Raw genomic sequence first — 22,233 nt, 5'->3', positions numbered from 1 at the left:
TGAGTAACTCCAGCTTTAAGATCAGACATTTGAATTATTTACATGAGTAAGACTTCTCAAGATCAGAGAAGCGGGTTCTAGCCCAGGTAAACTATAATGATCCTATCTTAATTGTAAATAACACACCAAAAACTACATTAAATGAATGTTAAGGTTGCAAAGTTAAGCACTACAAATTTAGGAAATACCTGAATTAAGATTGCATATGTAACCTTAATTCAGACTACTCCTGTATATGCATTATGTTATCATTTCTAATTACATGATCTCATACTACTTTTTTTCCCACAGGACCCCTGCCTCATTCAGTGCACAGGATGGATAGTACTCTGGGAATGCACCAGGTGGCATTTGAGTCAGGTGGCTTCCTTTTCTTTGTCTCCTGGGTGCCAGCCGGGGGAGCCTTGAGAGCACAGGAGAGAACATGTCTCTGCTCTGTTCCAGGGCCCTAGCCTGTAGTAATAGGAGAAGCAATTGCAGGGAAAATCCTGGTGAGCTGTTGAAGCATGCTCAGTGCAGGCAAAGTCTTCAGAGAATTTAGCTGCCCAACTCTAATAATTTTCTGCTGAATATGTATGAACTGAGACTGGCCAGGCTATTAGCCTTTGGGTAAATTTTTTCTGGGCAAAAGGCACATCCCTGATGCTAGAGCTGACCTCCAATTCTACACCAGTTTTCAAGTCTGTGGTCTGAACCATGGAGCTGCTAGAACTTTTCCATGGAACAGCTGTACGCCATTTTAAAAAAAAGAATAGTTTCCCTAATCTAATTTTTGGGAACAGCTGAACTATTTTAGCTGAAGCTTTTTGAAGGAGTTCAGCCCAAGGCAGATACCCAGCATTGAAAAATTCAGCCTGAGTGGTTATCCTTTGGCAAAGTTATAAGCAACTGAAAAGGGGGTCTTGCAATGCAAAGTATCAGGCAGCCTTCGCTATAGGCTGCACTACTAACTCTTCCTAGAATAGGGGGAGCTCTCAGTCTGGTATAGGATCATAAGGCTACATCTGATGCATCGTGTAGCTGCCTCTTAGCCTCCAGTTACACTATCTGTTTTGGAAACTCACATCTTTCTGTTACATGCACTTCCTGGACCCAAGGGAGCCTCAAGGAAAGAGGCATTGCCCTTCTGCCAGCATGGCATACAACCAAGAAATGCAGAGGGGGAATATTTCACAGCTCACTAATATGAACAGTGTGAAAGTATGAGAGAATATCTAGCATTTTATTAAAACACAATATGTTAAAACTGCAACTGCATGTAATGAAGAAAATGTTTGATGGGGGAGAAAGAGGGCAGATACATTGGGATAGCAGAATTCAAATCTAAAGGCTCTTGAAAGAGTACCTGGAGCAATAAGTGACCTGTTGTATGCTGTACATATAGAAATAATTAGAATAAATATCTTACCCTTTATCCTCCTACACTAAGTGAATAGTGCCATTGTGTTTTTGCTTCATGGTGTATACAGTACTGTACTAGAAATTTTTTTTCATGACTATGTACTACTTTTTTATTGGAAATAGGAAAAACTGATTCCAAAATAGGTGGTAAAATAGACATCCTCTTTATAGAGTGCCTCTGACATACCCTGTTATAACCAGTAGTGCTTATAAGCTCCAGTCAGACTGTACAAACACGTAAGATATTGTCTCTGCACCAAAGAGCTTACATTCTAACTTGAGACAGGGAGAAACAAGTGTGTAATGAACAATTGGAGGTGACAGGACTAATGTAACTGTCATGTTAGATGCTCTGACAGTTTGCAAAACTCGAAAGCTCTGGCCATAATAACTTAAATTTTATCATGGGTCATGTTGCTATTTTTCTCTGTGGCCTTGTGAACAGTGATAGAAACAGCTGGAACAGTTTCTAAAGATATCTGATATAGTTCAGTTGTAGATGGGTAGAGCTCTTCAAACTGTCCTGATGTTTGTCTGATGCATCTAAATGCATTTCCCCAAATGACCTCTGTCAAATTGAAAAGGGTGAGTGAATGACCCTTATATTTTTAGGGAAATTAATGTGCTAAAGTTAGGAAAGCTCCTCTAAAACAAAAATATCTTAAATATTGTGGATAGTGCCCAGATTCCAAGTTGAGTTCCTCTTTTGAGTGAACTATTGGTCTTAAGTCTAGCCTCTTTTGAACTTGGGGATCCCATTACAAACTTCTGTTACCTTCTGCAAAGGGGATTGTGTAGACTTGCCAAGACGACATACTATTGAATGGTTTCAGAGTAACAGCTGTGCTAGTCTGTATTCGCAAAAAGAAAAGGAGTACTTGTGGCACCTTAGAGACAAACCAATTTATTTGAGCATAAGCTTTCGTGAGCTACAGCTCACTTCATCGGATGCATACTGTGGAAACTGCAGAAGACATTATATACACAGAGACCATGAAACAATACCTCCTCCCACCCCACTCTCCTGCTGGTAATAGCTTATCTAAAGTGATCACTCTCCTTACAATGTGTATGATAATCAAGTTGGGCCATTTCCAGCACAAATCTAGGTTTTCTCACCCTCCGCGCGCCCTCCCCCCCACACACGTGGTCACTTTGGATGGGCTATTACCAGCAGGAGAGTGAGTTTGGGGGGGGGGGGGCGCGGAGGGTGAGAACCTGGATTTGTGCTGGAAATGGCCCACCTTGATTATCATACACATTGTAAAGAGAGTGGTCAGTTTGGATGAGCTATTACGTCCTCTCACCCCACTCTCCTGCTGGTATTGTTTCATGGTCTCTGTGTATATAATGTCTTCTGCAGTTTCCCCAGTATGCATTCGATGAAGTGAGCTGTAGCTCACGAAAGCTTATGCTCAAATAAATTGGTTAGTCTCTAAGGTGCCACAAGTACTCCTTTTCTTTTTGCGTATACTATTGAATGCAAGTTTTGGTTGAGAGCATTGATAAAAGGGTATCTTGTAGCATAGAATCATAGAATATCAGGGTTGGAAGGGACCTCAGAAGGTCATCTAGTCCAACCCCCTGCTCAAAGCAGGACCAATTCCCAGTTAAATCATCCCAGCCAGGGCTTTGTCAAGCCTGACCTTAAAAACCTCTAAGGAAGGAGATTCTACCACCTCCCTAGGTAACGCATAGTTTCCTCTGCTACAGTAGTAGTTCTGTGTAAAGGATAAAGGGTAGTGGGGGGAGGAATAGATTGGAAGAATCTAATACATTAGGAATTTATGTCCCAGGCACTTGTAATCTTGACTGACCTCCTTTCCATCTTCTAAGTAAAGTAAAAATTCTGAAGTCATTCCAGAGGCATCCCATTATGAGTCACTGAACCTCACGTTTGTGAAACGTGTACTGTAGAACTTCTGTTGAGAATTAGAACCTAGGAAGCCATAACTCGCATGGGGTTTTTGCAGCTTTAGAAACCAAGAATTTTATTTCATGCATTTAGTTCAGTTTTATAATAAGGACCTTTTTATTTTTACCAAAAGCATACTGTATTTCAGACTTCTTCCATCAGACATGAGCTCATAGACAAACTGAATGTTATAAAACCTGAATTCGTTAGGATTGGTTCACAAATGTATTAATGACGGATCAGGTAAAATATGTTTTTAGACTCTCTGGGCCCAATTCTTCCACCTTGAATCAGTGGGATTACTTCTGGAGGTAAGGTATTCCTCAGAGTGAGTAAGTGTGGTAGAATGGGACACTAAATTAGTTGTAATAATTGTTAGTGGTGGCTGTCTCAGAGCACCCTTAGTCCATATTCATAGGGAGAAAGGCAGGCTTGAAAGTAGGAATTAGTTTTTGGCTAATTTCTAAAAGAGATGACATAGACCAGTGTTTCTCAACAACCAGTCCATGGACCCATGCGGGTTCCTGAGATTTCCCTGACAGTTTAGGAAAGGCAGCAAGCTGGTCACTGGTATCAAAAAGCTTGAGAAACACTCACATAGACAACTGTATCCAGAACTTCTTGGTTGTGTGCCTCATTTTAATATTTGATTGGTTCATAATAGATGCACTATTTCATATAATGGAAATTGTTTTCCTTAATTGACTTTCCCCCTTGATAGCTGAGGATAGTGTAATGTGTATTGTGCAATTTACATTGGTGTCTGTGTACAGAATACTCATGTTGCCTGTGTGTATGTCCATGTTTCTAAAATAAACAAGAATGTCAGCATCACATAACCAGACAGATTATAATGTATGTACAAAGAATAATGGTAAAAGTGGTTGTGTTATCTTAGCAGGGTTTGTTTTTGGTACACAAGTTTACTGTAGTAATGAATGTTTTAAAGGTTAATGCGTTTTTTTTTGTTTTGTTTTTCGGATAGCATACTGCAGTAACTCTTTATAATTTTTCTTGAAATTGATTAGATTGGGTTGTTTGAAATCATCTATTTATAATTATAGCAGCATTCAGGCCCCAAACAGGTAGTGGTCAGATTTTATGAGACGAGATGGTCTCTGTCCCAGTAGCATAAAGTCTAACTTAACACACACGTGGGCGTAAACAGTTGGAAGAACTGGGGAGGGATAATAGTAATAGGAAATGCTTGGTTATGAAGACTAATTTTGCCTGAAGTTCCATGGTTCTGTATCAGTCACTCTATGTTAAAGTTAGCTCCACATATTTTGTATCTTGATGTGAGACAAGGAGGAGAGTTTATTATACTTCTAAAACATGAAAGGAAGCATACAAAAAATCATCTTCTATATTCCCAAATGTTGTTGCATCTAAATATGAAAACTAAACAATAAAATATGTTTTTAACTTCTGTAATATTAACACTTGTATCTCTTCTAGAAAATACCTTTGGAATCTCTGACATCCATATGGCTATGTATGATGAAGATCTCTTGAAAAATCCTTTTTATTTGGCTATTCAGAAACGTCGTCCTGACCTTTGCAGGAAAGTTGCAGAATTCCATGGTATTGTAAGTAAAGAGCTTGTTTTAAATTGACTGACTACGTACAGAAGCAATAAAATCTCTCAGATTCTCACTGAAGTTTAGGAAGGGGTGAGAGAGAGCCAACAAACTAGATCAAAACTGAGATACATAAAGTATATTACATTCTTTTTCTTTTAATATATATATGAGGGAATGCATGAGGTAGTAGATGAAATATATGGGCTTCCATCCTCTAGGGGGATTCTTACAATGATGGTTCATAGCAAGACCCAAAATATAAATGCATTTTTTTTTTTTAAATATGGGATTGGCACTCTTGTGTTCATGAACATATTGAAGTTCCTGGCTTGTAAGGGAAGAAAATAATGGTCCTTTGACCAACAAGCTACTTTATTTTATGTGACATGAGGCTATGAATATCATGCCACTATTGTTTGTGTTCAGTTTTATAGACTCCAGGTGGCTGTTGACTGCACTACTGAAAGGCTGTCTGTACTGGAGTTCCGATAAATAAAGATCCATCTTCTTATCAAGTCTTGTTTTCCTTGCTGGTCTGAATAACTTGTATATCTAGTACTGTTTGTCATAATTATGACCTTGAGAGACTGGGAACCGAAGCATTTTTGCAATTATGTTTTTATATTGTAAATCAGTATGCCCAAATCTGGTCTGGCATTAAAACATCAATTAAGAAAAACCCAATTTATTCCTGCTTTTAAAGTGTTAATAAAATTAGATGAGAGGTAGTGACCTATGACTCCTATGGAGGATGCTATATAAGCTGTATATTGTTTATTTTTCAAGTGCCTAGCCCTAGGATGCAAATGTATTTGCTCAGTAGTTTCTGCATAGCCTTGTCAATGCTAGGGTTTTTCTTTAGAACTTCCAAGTGTTGCTAACAGTGATGCAGTTCCATTGATGAGTGCTAATGTAAATGAAGCACCAGCAGCTGAAGGTGTTTTAAGTGCTTTGGTGTTTATACCCTCTTTAAAGCAGGTCTAGACAAAACAGCACTTAATTTGAGGGTGAGAGGGGAACTAACCACTGGTTCCTGGGCCTCTGTCTGTGCTAGTTCCCAGGTAGGGGAAACATCCTAGCATAAACACAGTTTGAGTAATCCTTGCTTGCAAGGCTAATTTACTGCTTTCTACAGCAATCTGGACAATATTTCTAAATGATCTTGGTTTCTATTTTTATTAGCTACATAGAATCTTAGAGGATGAGCTCTAATTGCAAAGCCTACGAAAGTGTTTTATTCGGTTAAATAACCTCACTTATTTTTGGGCTTTTGGATCATCCATTAGCAATGGCATGGGAAAAATTAGTCAGCCTATTTATCTTAATCTTAGAGAAAGCCCTGATAGCTTTTTTTCCTACTTTTTTTTTTTTTAAATGTAAGTGTCAAATCATTTCTGCTGTGAGCGGTATTCAGAGTTCAGAAACTTAACTATTTGTTGAACATGTGTGTAAGTGACCTGCAGTATGTGGAATACATGGAGCAAGAAAACTGAAATATTGGGGTTGCCACTTTCAGGGGATTTGAGGGGAAATGTTGCGTGTGAAAACAATAAGTTCTTACAACTGTTTTTTTGGTGGAAATTGGGGGAGAGGCAGAAATCTGATTTTTACACAGGCTGTGTCCTAAATCAGTATTAATAATTTAAACTCTAACCCTGTCTACATACACAAGTGGGCCTGTGCAGTATCCATTTTTTTACGACTAGTGTAGGAGGACATTGGACAGGATTGTTGGAACAGGCTTTAACTGTAAAATGTTGTTTTGACACTGTGCCTGTTAAGTTTCTATAAACTGCTCCATTTAAACTTTTAAATGTTGGCAGGACAAAATGAAAAAGCACTTTTTTTTTCCTTTTAAAATTTACCATACTTTTAATTCAGTAATATCTTCTGCTTGTTAAGAAATAAATAAGAGGCAATAGGGTATGCTTTATTTATTTTAAATTACATGCCAAAGGAATGTAGAGAAGTGGACATTGTTTAGAGTGCTTTGTGAATGTCTGAAACTGCAGTGATGCTGTTAGAAATGTAAATATTTGCAGAACTTACACTTGTCAAGATTCATGGTACCTGCTGCTGCTTTGTTCATCTTAGGTCTGATCTCTTTATGGAGGTGATTCTGCTGCTGCTAATGGTATTGCTTTTTGTGCCTCCAGAATAAAAGCATTTTTTTTTCTGTGAGCAGTGTTAATATTTCCAGAGAGTGCTCTTATCTGAAGAGTAGAAGTGCTTCTGTAAAAAGTATCTTTAAATACTGAAAGGGTTTTAGTTAGTGCAAAAAATTACAATTTCTCCTGTTCCAGAGAACAGCAGGAATAGACAATGTTGTACTTTGTGACAATATCTTTTATTTGAAAACTTAGGCATGTATATTACCAGTTTAAATTAGTTTCTTGATGGAAGAATAGGGGCTCAAAATACTCACCAGGTAGTTTTAATGGTAGGAAGGCAAATTTGTATATATGAGCTAATATGCCATTTGCTCTGGTTCCTTTTAAGACTACCTTTCCTCGCTCTCTGGTGGTTTTGACCTTTTTGTGTGGCAAGCATCCAAATGGCAGTGACTTGGGAATGCAAGAAAGAATGGTACTGCTACCTCATTAGTATAACTGTTCTACTGGAGAGAAATATTGGCCTGTGCTAGATTAGCATTTAGTTTTCAGGAGGTAATGCCGAGTGAGATGCTTGTTAATTTCAATTAGATGCTCTGAATTGCTCACTAAAATAACAGCATTTAGCTAGTTTGTTGAAGTGCTGCTTTTAAATGTAGAAACTGGTGTGATCCCAGTGTTTTTAAGTTGTCCCTCCATTGTGTGTGGCATTTTTCTAAATGCATAGCTGATACAGACAGAGAAGAGTGAAAATGTTTTAGAAAGGAGTATTAGATTTGTGAAAGGCTCTGCTTTAAGAGCTGTGCAGACTAGCTCTTAGAGGTAGTTACAGCCCCACTTCCTATTCTTCTCTGAATTCTTCTTTTCAACTTTTAGTTCTAGGGCTGTTCAGAATCCTGCTGTGCTACTTCTGTTTTAAAGTCTAGCTGTTTGAAGTAGTTGTTGAAATACTGAATTCTTCTCTGTATGACTGAGTAAATTGGTTTCTTAGTGTTTGACTGACTCATCTGAGTTGCAGTAGCTAAGCACATTTGGAGGTGAGGATATATAACTTCCTTGTTGCTGTTGAGGTGGTTGGCAGCGGGGGTGGGAGGTAGGGAAGGGTAGATATCAGTGTTGTGTAGGAAGAGTTCTCTAAGGCTAAGGCTACACTACAGCCCAAATCCAGGCTCTGAGATCGATCCACCGGCAGTCAATTTAGCGGGTCTAGTGAAGACCTGCCAAATGGACAGAAGATCGCTCTCCAGTCGACCCCTGTACTGTGATTGATTGCAAAGGGGGCAGACTTTTCTTCCTTTTTAAAACCTTTTCAGACAGCTCAAATCCTGGTGAGGATAATAGCAACTGCAAGTCACGGCTGTTAACATTTCACCACGCTTCGGTTTAGTGGCCTCAGTCCACTCCCAGTAATTGTTTGTAGAGCCAGCGTTAGGCATAAGCAGACTAAGCAATTGCTTAGGGCCTTAAGCAGCTCAAGAGGGCCTCCCATTCACTTTTTTTAATTGTAAGAACATGCCTGTTTTAGTATTGGGGATTGGGAGGGGGGGAATATTCCTGCTTCGGGGTAAGCACCGGCACTGTATGTATGTTTGCATCATGAATCCACCGCAGAGAGTACAAACTGGCAGAGATGTAGAAGATTGAATTAGCAAGGTGATGGATAAGAGGCTAGTTTTTAAAATATGTTTCTTCCAGGTCAGGGTTGAGGCACAATGACTGGGCAGCCTGCGGGAGGGAAGCTTGGCAATATCGCCGTGCTGTATCCTGTGAATGAAGAATCTGGTGCTGGATTGACTGCTCCCAGGAACATCAATCTGGCACCTTCCATGAGCACTAAATGCTCACGCAAGCTGAAAACAGACTGTACTTCATTTCAAATGATTGTATAGTTCAGTACTATTAATGTTCACCTGTTGATTCCATAATTCACTCTCCAGCAGCGTTTCTCAACCTTTTTCTCTCTGAGGGCCCCTCCCCCGCAAACATGCTACAAAAACTCCATGGCCCACGTGTGCTATACCTGTTTGTTTTTTCTGCGTATCCAGTAGATTAAAAACCAGGGCCAGGGTTCAGGATAGCAACCAGGGAAATTGCCTAGAGCCCCACACCACAGGGGACCCCACAAAGCTAAATTGCTTTGGCTTTCTGCCCTGGGCCCCAGCTAATCTAATGCCAGCCCAGCTCTTCAGTTTATTTTGGCAGACCGCGAAACCTGCTTGTGGCCTACCCAGAACCCTGTCTGAGAACCACTGCTTTAAAGGCTCCACTAACCTGTTAATGGGAGGAGGTCCCACTATGCATGTTTTGTTCCTTTTCTGGTGGTCTTTCACTTGGTCTAGGAAAATACCTTAATGAACACTTTAAGCTGCTTAGTCTTGGTTTTTAATTTAGTGTAAAAATGTCAGCAATATAAGATCTATATCTATACGACTGGGGGTCTTGCTAGAGGTGTTGCTTTTTGCCTTTCCTTTTGGGTACAGCGTGCTCTGATTGTCCCCAGCTTGCTATACTTAGAATCTATGCTCTGATCATCTCCTATCTCTTGCAGCTAATTAGAAAAGGGGTGTGTGTGTGTGTGTGTGTGTGTGTGTGTGTGTGTGTGTGATCTGAGATGTTGAGCGGGAATCTTGGTTACGGGCTCTGTTCCTTTAAAAAGATAAGTAAATTGTAGACACGCACTGTCAAACGTTGTTACAAGTCTGATATGAAGAGTGCTTGATGAGGAACACAGAACAAAGGTTGTTTGATTTGGAAGCAGATGGCACACTGAATTTCCTCCTACAAAGGCATGCGATTGACTGATTTTATTCTTTCTCCAGATATTAGTACCGTGCAAAGGGAGCCTTTCAAGCAGCAGTCTCTCTACCTGCCAATTTGATTCCTATGTTCTAAAACCAGTGGAAGAAAAATTTCAGACCTTAAATGGAAAGGTATTCCTTTGTTAATACAGATCTGGTGGAGGGGTCCTGCCTGGGAACATGATAGACAAGAGGGAAAGGGGAGAAACCAAATTTCAAGTGATCCCAGGGTAGGCAGTGTTTGAGACAGTACTATCTGATGATTAGAGCAAGTAACTGGAGGTCTGGTCTCTGTTCCTGATTCTGCTACTTCCAAACTCATTTTACAGAAGGGGAAATGGAGATACAGCTTCAAATTAACATCACTGCATTTGTGCAAAGTATTTGTATTTATTCGTAGAGCTAATTAGTAGGACAAACTCAGATGGACTGTCTGTTCTGTCCATGAGAACTTTGCATATTTTGTTTGAGTTTGTTTGCATGTTTGGGTTGAGTTCTGTGCTTGTACTCTGTCTGTACTTGTACAGACAGTCAGGGGGATGTTTATCCAGAAGAGGATGGCACAGTGTCTCAAAGACTTTTTTTCTTAAGTTATAAATTGCTGTCACCTCACACTCTGTTTCTGACTCAGTTTGTGTATTCTTGTGATTTAATGTTACAAAGTAAAAGATGTATTAAAAAGGATAGTCATGCTAATTGCTATAAATGAGGAGTCCTGCCATATAGTATGCTAGTATCCGTTAGCATGGCATTGTTTTTTCCAGTGCAGTTTGAAATAAAGAAGTTCAGAATTCTTGTTTAAATGCATGTTCTTTGTCCGTAATGCCCATAAAACAAGTTTCAGTGCACCTAAAGCATTTCAAAAGTTCTTTTAAAAAAAAAAATGCTAAGGGTGAATGTGGAAAAACATGATGTTTTAATTATTAAATAAACATGGCTAGTGATTTTTGGGTGCCCAACTCAAGGCACCTTTTAAAGGGTCATGACTTATCAGAAGATGGGTACTTGGCATTTTCTGAAAATTGAGCCCTTTTAAGGTGTCTCAAGTAGAGTAACTTAAAAACTTGAGCACCTACCAACTTCAGACACATTTGTTCAAGATTCAGAATTTTCTTTCAACAAATGATGCAGTGGAGAACAAACTGGGGACGGAGGGGAGACACAAGATCATCCAAGATTATGAATGTGGATTTAAAAAATAAAAAAAAATCACTCCCTGCAGCACTGACTTGTTGAAGCAACAAGAATATGAAAGGGTCTCTGACCCCCCTCCCCCCAAAAGACTTTTTTAATGGTGGTTTTTTTGGTCTTACAAGGATACCCCCTTCTTTTCCTAGTATACAGAACTATGTATTACAATTGTCAACTTTCTGTTTTTCTGCTCAATATTATGACTTCTTTTTAATTTCAGGAAATCTTTATCCAGAGAAATTTGATTATTTTAGGAACTGGTTTTAATCATCCTCTCTCAGTACCTGTTCTCTTTGAGGAAACATTCTACAATGAAAAAGAAGAAAGTTTTAGCTTATTGTGTATAGCTCATCCCCTGGAAGAATCTGAAATCTTAGGTGCGTACAGAAATGCTGGGAAAATACGAACAGTGGGTCTGCTTTGGTGTGCAACAAGGCAGTCCTCTATTTGTATAGGGTTCAGTATAATTTTAGGTTTGTCTTACAAAGCAGTACTTTGGATTGAAAACTCAGGATTTTTTTTAGTTGGCATGCTATCGCTGTTGATAGTATAGGTAGGAAAGAGGCAGACTTAAAAAAAAAAAATACTGGCCAAGGTTTATATAGCAAAGACTTAATAAAATTATATTTTTAAATGGCCTGAATTTAAATTAAAAGTCAGCTCTGTGAAATGCTTGTTTTTAATGCAACATGGAATTAGAATTTCAGGTAGGTCATTATCTGGCAGTTTGTCTTGACTCTGTTTAAAACTAGTACTTGTATCACTTATTAATGGTGTTGCCCCTTTCTACTGAGATCTTGAGGTTAGGGTAAACTTTATGATGTGATCAGTTGCCGTCTTTAAAAGTTGTCTAACTATTTTTTGTAGCAGCTTTTCTTTTGGTGATGTCTGACTTTAGTATTAGAATTTTTAATTCTTGCTTCTTAAACTGGCTGCATTTGACATGGATCTGAGTAACAACACTTTCCTGCTCTGGGTTGGAGATACTGTAGGTGAGATTAGGGAGATATTGCCCGAGTAACTGCTTTAAAGCAGTATATGTAGTCTTTTGCAGAATTTTGGCAAGTCGTCGCTGCTCACAAAAGGTAAAATAAAATTTAAAAGCAAAACTGAAACTTCTAATGTCCCTAAAAGACTAAATATAGTTTACTTTGACATTTTGTCTTGCAGAGGGTCTGGTAAACTCTATACATGAAACTGACATTAGGGAAAGTGAATTAATAACTAAGAGGGAAGTGTTTTAAATTTGGATTTGAACAATAAGTTGAAATGAGTCTGAGTTAATCCTGTATGGAATCAAACCATAAACCTTAATCTGGCTTCTGAAAATAACTTCTTTATAAAGGAGTGCTGGGTTTTTGTTTTGTTGGGTTTTTTTTTTTGGTCCGGTTATTTACTGCACCTTCAGAAGAGCAGTAGAAAACTGCAAGGTTAAAGGTCTGGTTTGGAGGAAATGAGAGCTGAGCTTGCTTATGTCAGAGCTTGCTTTGGCTGTAGGTGGTGGTTAAGTTGCCTAGATAAATGGGATCTGCAATAGAGATGGAAAAAGAACCTGGATGTTTTGTGGTGCACTAACTGCTAGCTTTCATTACAGAAGAATTTAAAACCCCATCAAATTCTTATTCCCTGAAAAACATTGAGGATGTGAAAGATTTTTTGGGAAGACATTCTGAAAGATTTGACAAACACATTGCATCTTTCCATAGGACTTTTAAAGAACATGAAAGAAAAAGCCTACGACATTACATAGTCAGTATCTAATTTTTAACCTTTGATAACCTAGAATTTTGACCTAAATGTGTGTATCTAGGTAATTCACTGTTTGAATTTATTTTATTAAAGCTTTCCATGTAACAAAATATTTTGTAAATAGAATTGTGAAAATGTGGGGTATTTAGTCATAAAGGATTATGGTAGTTTGCTTTATTTTTTTTCGTAATAAAAAAAAAATCAAATCCTGCTTGTCTCCGCACTTCAGTAAGTCCTACTAATTGAATGGGACTACTTGCCTGAATAAGATGATCAGGATTTGTCTGAGTTCTAGCATTGCATTGCTCATATTTAAGTAACATAGTGACTTTTTAAAAATCTCATGTCTTGATTTTTTAGGATTCTGTTAATGCGCTTTACACCAAATGCCTCCAGCATTTATTGAGGGATTCTCACTTGGTAAGCATTACTTCAGTAAATCTGTACGGTGAAAATAGCTGCCTATTGTTTAGACAATGTGTTTAACTCAGTGCATAAATTCCCATATCTTTCAGAGGATGCTTGCAAAGCAGGAACATCAGATGAATCTGATGAAACAAGCAGTTGAAGTAAGTTTCTGAGGCTGGGCAAAAACATCAATGAGTTATTTTTATCTCTTCTTTCCTTTTCCTTCCTAAACTCTGGTGTTTGTTCCCCAGATGTATGTGCATCATGATATTTATGATCTGATCTTTAAATATGTGGGAACTATTGAGGCAAGTGAGGTAAGATTGTGTGGGTTTTTTTGCTTAATATAATTAATCCATGCAAGACTGATAGAAGCTGTACAAAAGTTTGTCTAAAAATGTTGTGTTTTATTCACTGCTTAGGATGCAGCCTTTAACAAAATTACAAGAAGCCTCCAAGATCTCCAGCAAAAAGATATTGGAGTTAAGCCTGAATTCAGGTGAGAGTTGCATGATGAGGGGCTTCTAAATGACTCCATCAGGAATGGATTAAAGTTAAGTAGGTCTCAGGTCAGGCAAAAAGCAGCTCTCCCCCAAATCTGCTCACTGCTCCAGGGGAGGGAAGTCCATTTCTTTCTGTACTAGCCTCTGCAATGTTCTCACTTCTCCAAAAGATAGAAAAGTAAAGGGTTTGAGGGCGCAAGCTTGGGTTAGCTGCCTCATTGATGTTGTCTTAATTCCAGTATCTTAAAACTTCTCTCCATTTTTTAATTTTGCTTTCAGAGGCGTTGGCTTTCTAATGTGCCAGGGGTGCTCGATCTCTGCTGTGCCCCACCCCTGTCGCTCCTCCTCTTCCTGCCCCCAGCGCCTCCTGCATGCTGCTGAACAGCTGATCACCAGGAGGCACTGATCGGCAGGGCTGCCAGTGGGTGGGAAGGCTGGAGGGAGGGGGAGGCGCTGGTGCGTGGGAGGTGCTGGGGGAGGAGCTGATTGGGGGGCTGCCGGCGGGTGCTGAGTACCCACTTTTTCTTTTCTGTGGGTGCTCCAGCCTTGGAGCACCCATGGAGTCGGCGCCTATGTGCTTAACAACATTTGGAACAAGAAGTCCCACCTTTTGTTCAAACATGCAGATCTCCCTGATTCCATGGGTGTGCAGAAGTGTGCACACCCTTTTGGGCTTTAATTCATGTTATTGCCTGAAATTTGAACAATTGCACAAGCATACTTAATTAGTACAGCTCATAAATCTGGGTTGTATACTAAGGCTTTTATCTTTCAAAAATATTTTATAGCTTTAATATTCCACGTGCAAAGCGAGAATTGGGTCAGCTGAATAAATGTACCTCCCCACAACAGAAGCTGATCTGTCTTCGAAAAGTGGTGGAAATTATTATGCAGTCTCCTAGCCAAAGAGGTTGGTATTCAAAACAATGAACTGGTAATTTAATTTTAATATGTGGCACTTTTCATCTTGAAAGTACTTTACATACACTATAACTTTATATGCATTATTTTTATATATATGGAAGAATTCATGTTCAAACAGAATACTAAGGGTCTGGCTTGCAGAATATTAAGTACAACAGGTAAAACTAGGGTGACCAGATGTCCCTATAAAAATCAGGACAGTCCTGATATTTGGGGCTTTGTCTTTTATGTAGGTGCCTATTACCCGCCCCCATCCCCTGTCCCGATATTTTTTTCACACTTGCTATCTGGTCACCCTAGGCAAAACAGACCCTTGAAGTAGTATACTTACCTTGGGCATAAACATCCTGTAATAGTTATTGTGGGTGGGAAATACTTGTCTTGCATTGATACCTCAGCAGAGAAAAAGCCTAATGTTGATTTCTTTCTGATGCAGAGAATATTTTTCTTCAAGGAGTTGAGTGATTCATTGTAGCGCTGTTGAGTTGCTACAACACTCTGACATTTGCCTTGCCATCCACCATAATCTTGTAAATACACTGACACCCAAAGGATGTTAAGTTGATTGAGACTTTCTTTACAAAACTTAAATAGAATAAAACTGTGGAACAATCGTGGAAGATAAATGTTTATTCCCATTATTGCATGATACCTTTTGTTAATTCATTGAAGATGTAAAATTAAGTTCCCTCAAATGAAACCTGACCCTCTTGAAGTCAGATATTGAGTGTTGGTATAGTCACACCAAACTGTTTAATGGGACTGAAGTAAGTAACTCCCCAAGTGAAAAGGGGGCAGTAGTTCTCCACAGTCCATGCCTCTCCTCTCCTCCCCATCACAAAGTTATTTATTATTTGAACATTTTAAAGGAAGGCTCATTGGCTGTGAGGCTGTCCGTTGTAGGGCTATGCGTGGTTTTGGGGGGAGTAATTATTTAAGCCCTAGAGTCGTAGAAACTCCTTTACTTATTGTGAGGGAAGCGTTTGGCAGAGGTGACTCCAGGGTATTTTTGCACTCTACCATAGGTTGACACTTCTTGAATAGGCTGGCCTACTTGGGTCATCTAGAGGGTGCATGGTCTGTTGGGTGGGTCCTGTTGAGTATATCTGTAGAAAATACTGAATAAGTAACCTTTCTATCTGAAATGAGTTTCAAAAAGTTTAATTATTAAAATCCGCATTCAGTCCTGGCTCTTGTCTTTGGCCTATTGTAGCTTATGTTAAAGGTTTTCCTATTATAAACTCTTATTTCCTTCAGTTAACATGGAGACCATGTGTGCAGATGATCTTCTCTCCGTTTTGCTGTATCTGCTTGTAAAAACGGAGATTCCTAACTGGTATGTAACTTTTTTTACTGTACAAACAGATCTGTAACTTGTACATAATGTTGCTGCATAAATAAATATAGATGCTTCTAGAAACAGCTAGCTCTACAAGACAAGCTTGCTGTTTGTTATAAACTACTTTTTAAAAAAAATTCTTAAATAGGTTTGAAGGAATCTTTAACACTCAGCAATAAAAAGGAACTTTGCTTATCTCCGGTCCCTAGGGAAAGAGCTGTAAACCCTCCTTTTCCCTCTCCTTTTTATAGCTCTTCCATCACACATTAAATGCTGCTTGTTTTTTTTCCCCTTCCGGACTTCTTGATGTGACCTATTTCATACCAAAATTCCTGACTTCGTCTGTCTCAAAGCAGCCAGGAACCAATCCTCAATTCCCAGTTTAGCTCCTGGGGAACTTGACATTCAAAGGTGTGGAACACCTGGAGATTAATCAATGTCCTGAGGGATAATGTAACTAGAATGTTGCTGAAATTAACTTAACTATTTACTGATAATATCTAACATACTATTAATGTCGAATTCCAGTATCCATAAAGGCATGAATCATGCATTTAGATGTACTTGCAATGTAACAGTTGCATTAGCATTGCAATCTTGGATGTAGCTTTTCACAGGTTTTTTTTTTCCTTTGTAAAAAAGGCATCTAAAATTAATGAAGTGCTTATGTTTTCAAGTACCATAAAATTTAGCACCGCCTCACAATCCTGGAAGGTGTGTCCATACTGAATGCTAAATGTATCCATATTTTGCATAACTCTTCATTCTTTCATCCAGCAGTTTAAGGTCATTCTGTATGTAAGATCTTCTCTCCCCTTGCTGGACAATTGGTTCAGCCTTTTCCATTCTCCCCTTTCTTCTCCGTTTCAAACAAATACTAAAATAACCCAAAACATAATGTAGTTTTATATGAAAAGGAAGTGAAATATTAGAGATTCTCATTGTGGGTCACATCCCTCATGGGGTTCTTGGCATAAGTTTCCTTTGTCTTCCTTCCTAGGGCTCAGAACAAGCTCAGGGGTCTGTAAATATGGCTGCTAGCTCCTTGTGATGAGAGAATGTGAACTGACTTCTAGTTCCATCCACTTCTTTCCCCTCTCTGAATAGACTGAACAGCAATATTAAAAATAAGCCCCTCTACCCCACACCTTCATGAATCCTTAAGGATTAGTGTTTTTTCTTTACTTTAGGATGGCAAATTTGAGTTACATCAAAAACTTCAGGTTTTGCAGTTCAGCAAAGGATGAACTGGGATACTGCCTGACCTCTGCTGAGGCTGCTATAGAATATATCCGACAAGGAAACCTCTCCGACAGACCAACAGTAAGATAATTTTATGACCATATTTAGCATCTTACAAATATTAAGTGCTCCTTCTAATACCTTTTTAGAGGTAGGTATTTTTCTTCTTTTATCAACAGAGGTGGGGAGGAGGAAGCTGAGTAACATCAGCTTCCACATTAGAAAAAAGAAGGAAGTGTCAGCCAGTTGTCAGACCTTGGGATTTCCATGTCTCCAGTCTTGCAATGAATCTGTGCATCTCTGTCTGTGCTGGTGTAATACAATTCAGCAGAAAGCATTCTGTCTTCCAGGCCAGTGGTTATGTTCAGTTTCTCAATGAAGTTTGGCCTCAAACACTTAATGGTGATCCAACAACAGGCTACTTAGGAGAGCGAGGTTCCATCCTTTGGGGGAAAAATCTCAAACCCAGGGTCTCCATCTTGTACCTGCACAGCCAGGAGGGAGGCAAAAGATACCACTGCAGTTCTTCGAAAAGAGTAGTGAGCTGGTGTCCTAGCTAATGGTCTTTCTCAAGTGTGGATGAGGGAAATGTGAATTTCACTGGTGAGCACGTAACATCTGCTGCTTTACCTGACAAATCACTGGAATACCTTACCATCCCCTAGTTGCTTATAAAGCAAGTTGGGACACATAGCATATTAAAGGTGCCATCTAATTCCAAATTCTTACTCTAGCCTGTTATGTGGATCAAAGGCTTTCAGTAATCTGAGGATAGAATGGAAGATCAATTGTTAATTTATCTGTTTCTGATGAAGCATTATCATTGAGAGTTTTGGGTCCTGAAAATGAATGGCATTTTGTAACTGGCAACAGTTAGATGTAGTGAATCCACAAGACATGAAAAGGAATGTGTACTCAGTAATCAAATTTAACTATAGGCAAATGGTTGTCTGTCAAAGTGGAATATGCTGGGTGAAAATATCACACTTACACATTGCACAGTACTTAGCAAGATGTCATGTAGCCTGAAGCATACAACATAATGAACTGCTGTGGCTGGTTGTACAACAACACTATACAAAACTTGATTTTTAAAACTGCATTCTTAAAATATCTACTAAGGAAACAAGTTAAAATGACAGGATCACAAAATGGTTTTTAGTAACTTTTTATAAAATGCTAGAAATTTTTATCTGTATCCAGTTGTCTTATTCAATAGCATTATAGCTTTAACCTCAATACAGTATTCTAGAGCTCAGTGCCATACTTTCTCTTAGAATGCGGTGCAGCCTTTTTCTTTAATGTTTATTTTAATAACCCGGCTCAAACCTACATCATAGCAGTGGGAGTGGAAAAAAGATTGTACTATAGATCAAAACAGAATTATTCAGCGAGCCTTGACCACCTAGTGCAGCTTCTAAATGTATTCCATTTATACTTCCCAAATAGTGGGCACTGGCTTTGGATTTCCCTCTTGTGAAGCTGATGACATTTAACAAATGATTTATGCAATGCAAATAACTCTGTGGCACCAGCATGATAGCCCAGTGGTAACACAAAGCTCTGTGGTGCTGGACACCAGAGTTTGAAGCCCAGGTTTGCTCTTGGGTCTCTAACCTAGCAGGGGTCAGAAATGCTGCAGATGCAGGGGATTAATTTCATGGTGGGTGAGCATGCCTTCTGTCAATCAGCTGCAGTCCCTCCAGGCCAATCAAGGGATAGTGCTGATGTGACTTTAAAAGCTGCCATGGTCAAAGGAGAGCCCCTGTGGCTTATTTAGGGTATGGAGCCGGCCTCTTACATGTGGAAAACAGACTAGGTCCTGAATTTAGATCACGCTTGTTTCTTGTGCCAAGTGAGGAGAGCCTAAAAAGACACCTACCTAGGGTTTGGTTTTTTCTTCTTAAAGTCCTTTTAAACTTTAAAGCTTTCAAAAAGTGTTCTGTAGTCTGTTTACTCTGTTTTATGATCTGTTTTGGTTAAGCTCTCAAAACACTCTAGAGTTTCTGCTCTTGCAAAAATAGGTGTTCCCCATGTGACCTGGAAACGAAAGGATGTGAACATGGGACCAGAGAATTCAACAAGTCTCAGTCTGTCAACTGCATAGCACTGGAATCTGGATTACCGTGGTTTGACTGATTGGCTCAATGTACAGGGTTTGGGGTGTGACAATTCCACGGCACAATCTTAACAAAGCGAAACCTCTTAGAGTAACCTCAATTTTATTTAAAGAAATACTTTTATGGTAATACGTGATTTTGCTTTTCTGTGGTGCTCTTTTCACAAATCTGTGGCACTCTGAACTATTGAACATTTAGAAAAGAATATGACCTTTTGTATTTATCTCTTGTTTATATTGCTATATTGAATCCTGTTAAGAAAACATAATAAAGTGTTAATGTTAAAAACAAAGTTTGCAATTTTTCCTTTTTAATTTCAGCCATCAAAATTCTTGTAATTCTCAGTAATGTATAAATAGCAATAGTTCCAGCTCACTCTCAGTCCAGAAATATTAACATTTTAAAATTCCCTTAGTTCACGTGCTGTTTTACAAAGATGCCAGTAAAAAAAAAACGCGTTGTTTTGAAGATGCCAGTAAAAAACTGTTTGGTGGATTGTGGTCTTTTTCAAAAGACAAAATTAGTTTTATATCAAACAAGTTGCTCATTAAAAAAGAATAAAAATTGCCTTCCTCTAAGTCTGGTCCCATCTGTCTTCACAACTGAATAGAGCAATTCTTTACATTACAGGAGATCTCACTATATATTAAAGGTTGTTCCAATTTTCTGACAGTGCTGCCAATCTTAGATGTCTGTTCTGAGAATGAACACTGATTGTTCCAAAGTTCCAAGTAAGAGAACCAGCAACCTGAGCAGTGCCTAAGAGTATCTCCCTGGTACCAGCTTGTTGCATTTGAAATCTCTCTAGCCAGAGTATATGCAGAGTAGTGATTCCAGCCTGGAGGGTTCATAAGCCTTTCAAATGACCTGAGGACAGCGCAGACTCTGAATGTGCTGGTGGTTCCTAGTTTTTCTCTTCCTCTGGGCTTCCTTCCTACATCCAATTTCCATTGTTACCTAGCTGGTGAATGGTCCTATGTTGACTTCTAAGGAAAGCCTGCACCACCAGGGAGCAACAAGATCAGCTTCAGGTATCTAGGGAATCTCATTCTCCTCCCCCCTCCCCCCCCTTCCTTGTCTGTGTGGGAAGCCTGCAGCAGGAGCCCTCATCCTCCCACTGTCAGAGGGGATTGAAAGCTGGGACTCCATGGTGGCCCCATAATTAGTGCCATTTCTAGGGATGTGCAAACTAGGGAATACTACAGTGCTCCTTTAGCAGCTGCAGCACTGTGGCTTGGGGGGGCAGCAATAACGTTTATTCTAAGAAAGATGGGAAGCCTGAAAATGACAGGACCCACATGGGGTGGGGAAGTGAAATTGGGGCCACTCTTCACCAGCACTCCCTCTCCTCCTCTGAGTACCTGGCCAGTCTGAATTTTCTGGATTACCCCAATAAAAAGGGATCTGAGAACTGGCACTGTTTCTAGACAGTGCACTATGAGCCATGGGCAGTGAGGAGTAGAGCCAGGAACTAGCACAAAGCACCCAGCAGCTGCTGAACAGGAAAGAGCAAAATTCCCAGAGGGAAGGGTGGGGTGGGAGGAAGGTGGTGTATACAGAAAAAGGTAAAAACTCAGGGTAGTAATGTAGTCTCTGCTGCTCTCACCAGCCCTGAACAAATTTGCATGTTGATCCCTAATTTCCTATTTAGTTCTGCCCCTGCAAAGAATAAATCAATGGGTCTTCAGTTTTCTGGCTCAGACACTAGTCACTAGGCCAAGTTTCAGGCTCTTTGCTTGCCATAGGATCCTGCTGAATCCTTCACTCCGTTCCAAGGTGTCCAGTACTGGGGGGGGGGGGGAGAACAGGTGTTAAATGGTAAGGAAAGGTGCTGAATCTCTAGTTCTGCTGTGACCACTTCTGATGCTGCCTGCAGTGGGGACAGATAGCTTCTGAAAGAGCTGCTAGCAGTCAGCCTGCTCGTTCGCCCTTCCCGCCACCAGTCTCTAGAGCACCCAACTGTGGGCAAAACACATAGGGAGGAATCGGCCTATCCAAGGCAATAGTAGGCAGCAGGACGGGCCTGTTGACAGCATATGTGTCTTAGCACTTTGAAAAAGAAAATGAGAAAAGGCCAGAGGCACAGTGGAGAAAACTCAAAGCGATTGAGGCACGGGGGGAGAGGAGTTGAAAAGCAAGCCTATATCTAGATGGACCTATTGTATGGGTGGTAAAATGGATAGGGAGTAGAGGAGCATGTGAGTTATGAGGGCCCCTCTTGGAATTTGTACCTGTGGATAGTTGGGCTTCATAAATATTATGCCCCACTGGCAGGGGGGCAGTAATGAAGGGCTTTCATTTAATGGGCCAGAATGTACCAAGTTCTAGTTCAGAGATTCTGAACCTAACACCTGCCCTGTGTGTGTGTGTAGGGGGGTGGAATTGGGAAGAGAAGACTTTTGCACTGAAATACATGGACAGTACATGTCCTCAACCATCCAAGAGTTCTGCACATCCTCAGAAGGCCTAAAGTGGTGTTCATTATAATAAATATCCCCTCTAATTAGTGACCCATATCAGCACTGATGGAAATGGAGGTATTTACTGTCCTGGACTCAGTTATTGTCTGAGGATTTTGGCAGGGGTTGAAGGCAGGTTCTAATATATTTCACTGTCTCTCTTGTCGTGTAGATAAGAGATGATATGTGCTTAAAAGTTCTCTAATTTCTGGGAATGCAATCTATCTTGTCCTACTGCAACACAAGCAATGCTTTGGTAATTATCTGGAGTATTCTAACCAAAACAATCCATTCAGGGGACCATGCTCACAAACTCAAACTCACAAACAAATGAAACACTCATTCTCACTCACTGAAGTGTGGAACATAGTAGCTCAACCAGAACGTGCAATTTATCGTTTCAATTAATTATCTTGCTTGTAGGAATGGTCAATACTGTTTCAGAAGGTTACCCATTCATTATTTCTCTTTATTCCCATGTAGGAATATG

General features: G+C 39.7%; 1 protein-coding gene across 11 annotated transcripts in view; it reads left to right on the top strand.

Moving 5' to 3' along the window:
- The window catches only part of ANKRD27 (ankyrin repeat domain 27), a 74,411-nt gene that overhangs the window by 5,318 nt on the left and 46,860 nt on the right, over positions 1 to 22,233 (top strand). For 8 of the 11 annotated variants that reach the window (XM_048870710.2, XM_048870707.2, XM_048870708.2 and 5 more), the window contains 12 exons: positions 292 to 360; positions 4,775 to 4,905; positions 9,830 to 9,940; positions 11,220 to 11,376; positions 12,594 to 12,748; positions 13,109 to 13,168; positions 13,264 to 13,317; positions 13,408 to 13,473; positions 13,579 to 13,655; positions 14,448 to 14,569; positions 15,841 to 15,919; positions 17,113 to 17,245. In XM_048870710.2, coding sequence (XP_048726667.2) covers positions 318 to 360; positions 4,775 to 4,905; positions 9,830 to 9,940; positions 11,220 to 11,376; positions 12,594 to 12,748; positions 13,109 to 13,168; positions 13,264 to 13,317; positions 13,408 to 13,473; positions 13,579 to 13,655; positions 14,448 to 14,569; positions 15,841 to 15,919; positions 17,113 to 17,245 — 1,188 coding nt within the window. In that variant the 5' untranslated portion in view covers positions 292 to 317. Of the gene's footprint in view, positions 1 to 291; positions 361 to 4,774; positions 4,906 to 9,829; positions 9,941 to 11,219; positions 11,377 to 12,593; positions 12,749 to 13,108; positions 13,169 to 13,263; positions 13,318 to 13,407; positions 13,474 to 13,578; positions 13,656 to 14,447; positions 14,570 to 15,840; positions 15,920 to 17,112; positions 17,246 to 22,233 lie in introns of those variants that run through there. The other 3 variants (XM_048870714.2, XM_048870713.2, XM_048870712.2) reach the window with 1 other exon arrangement.

The sequence above is a fragment of the Caretta caretta genome, chromosome 12, assembly GCF_965140235.1.
Source record: "Caretta caretta isolate rCarCar2 chromosome 12, rCarCar1.hap1, whole genome shotgun sequence".
Taxonomy (NCBI): domain Eukaryota; kingdom Metazoa; phylum Chordata; order Testudines; family Cheloniidae; genus Caretta; species Caretta caretta.
This window is presented reverse-complemented; position numbering and strand designations above follow the sequence as displayed.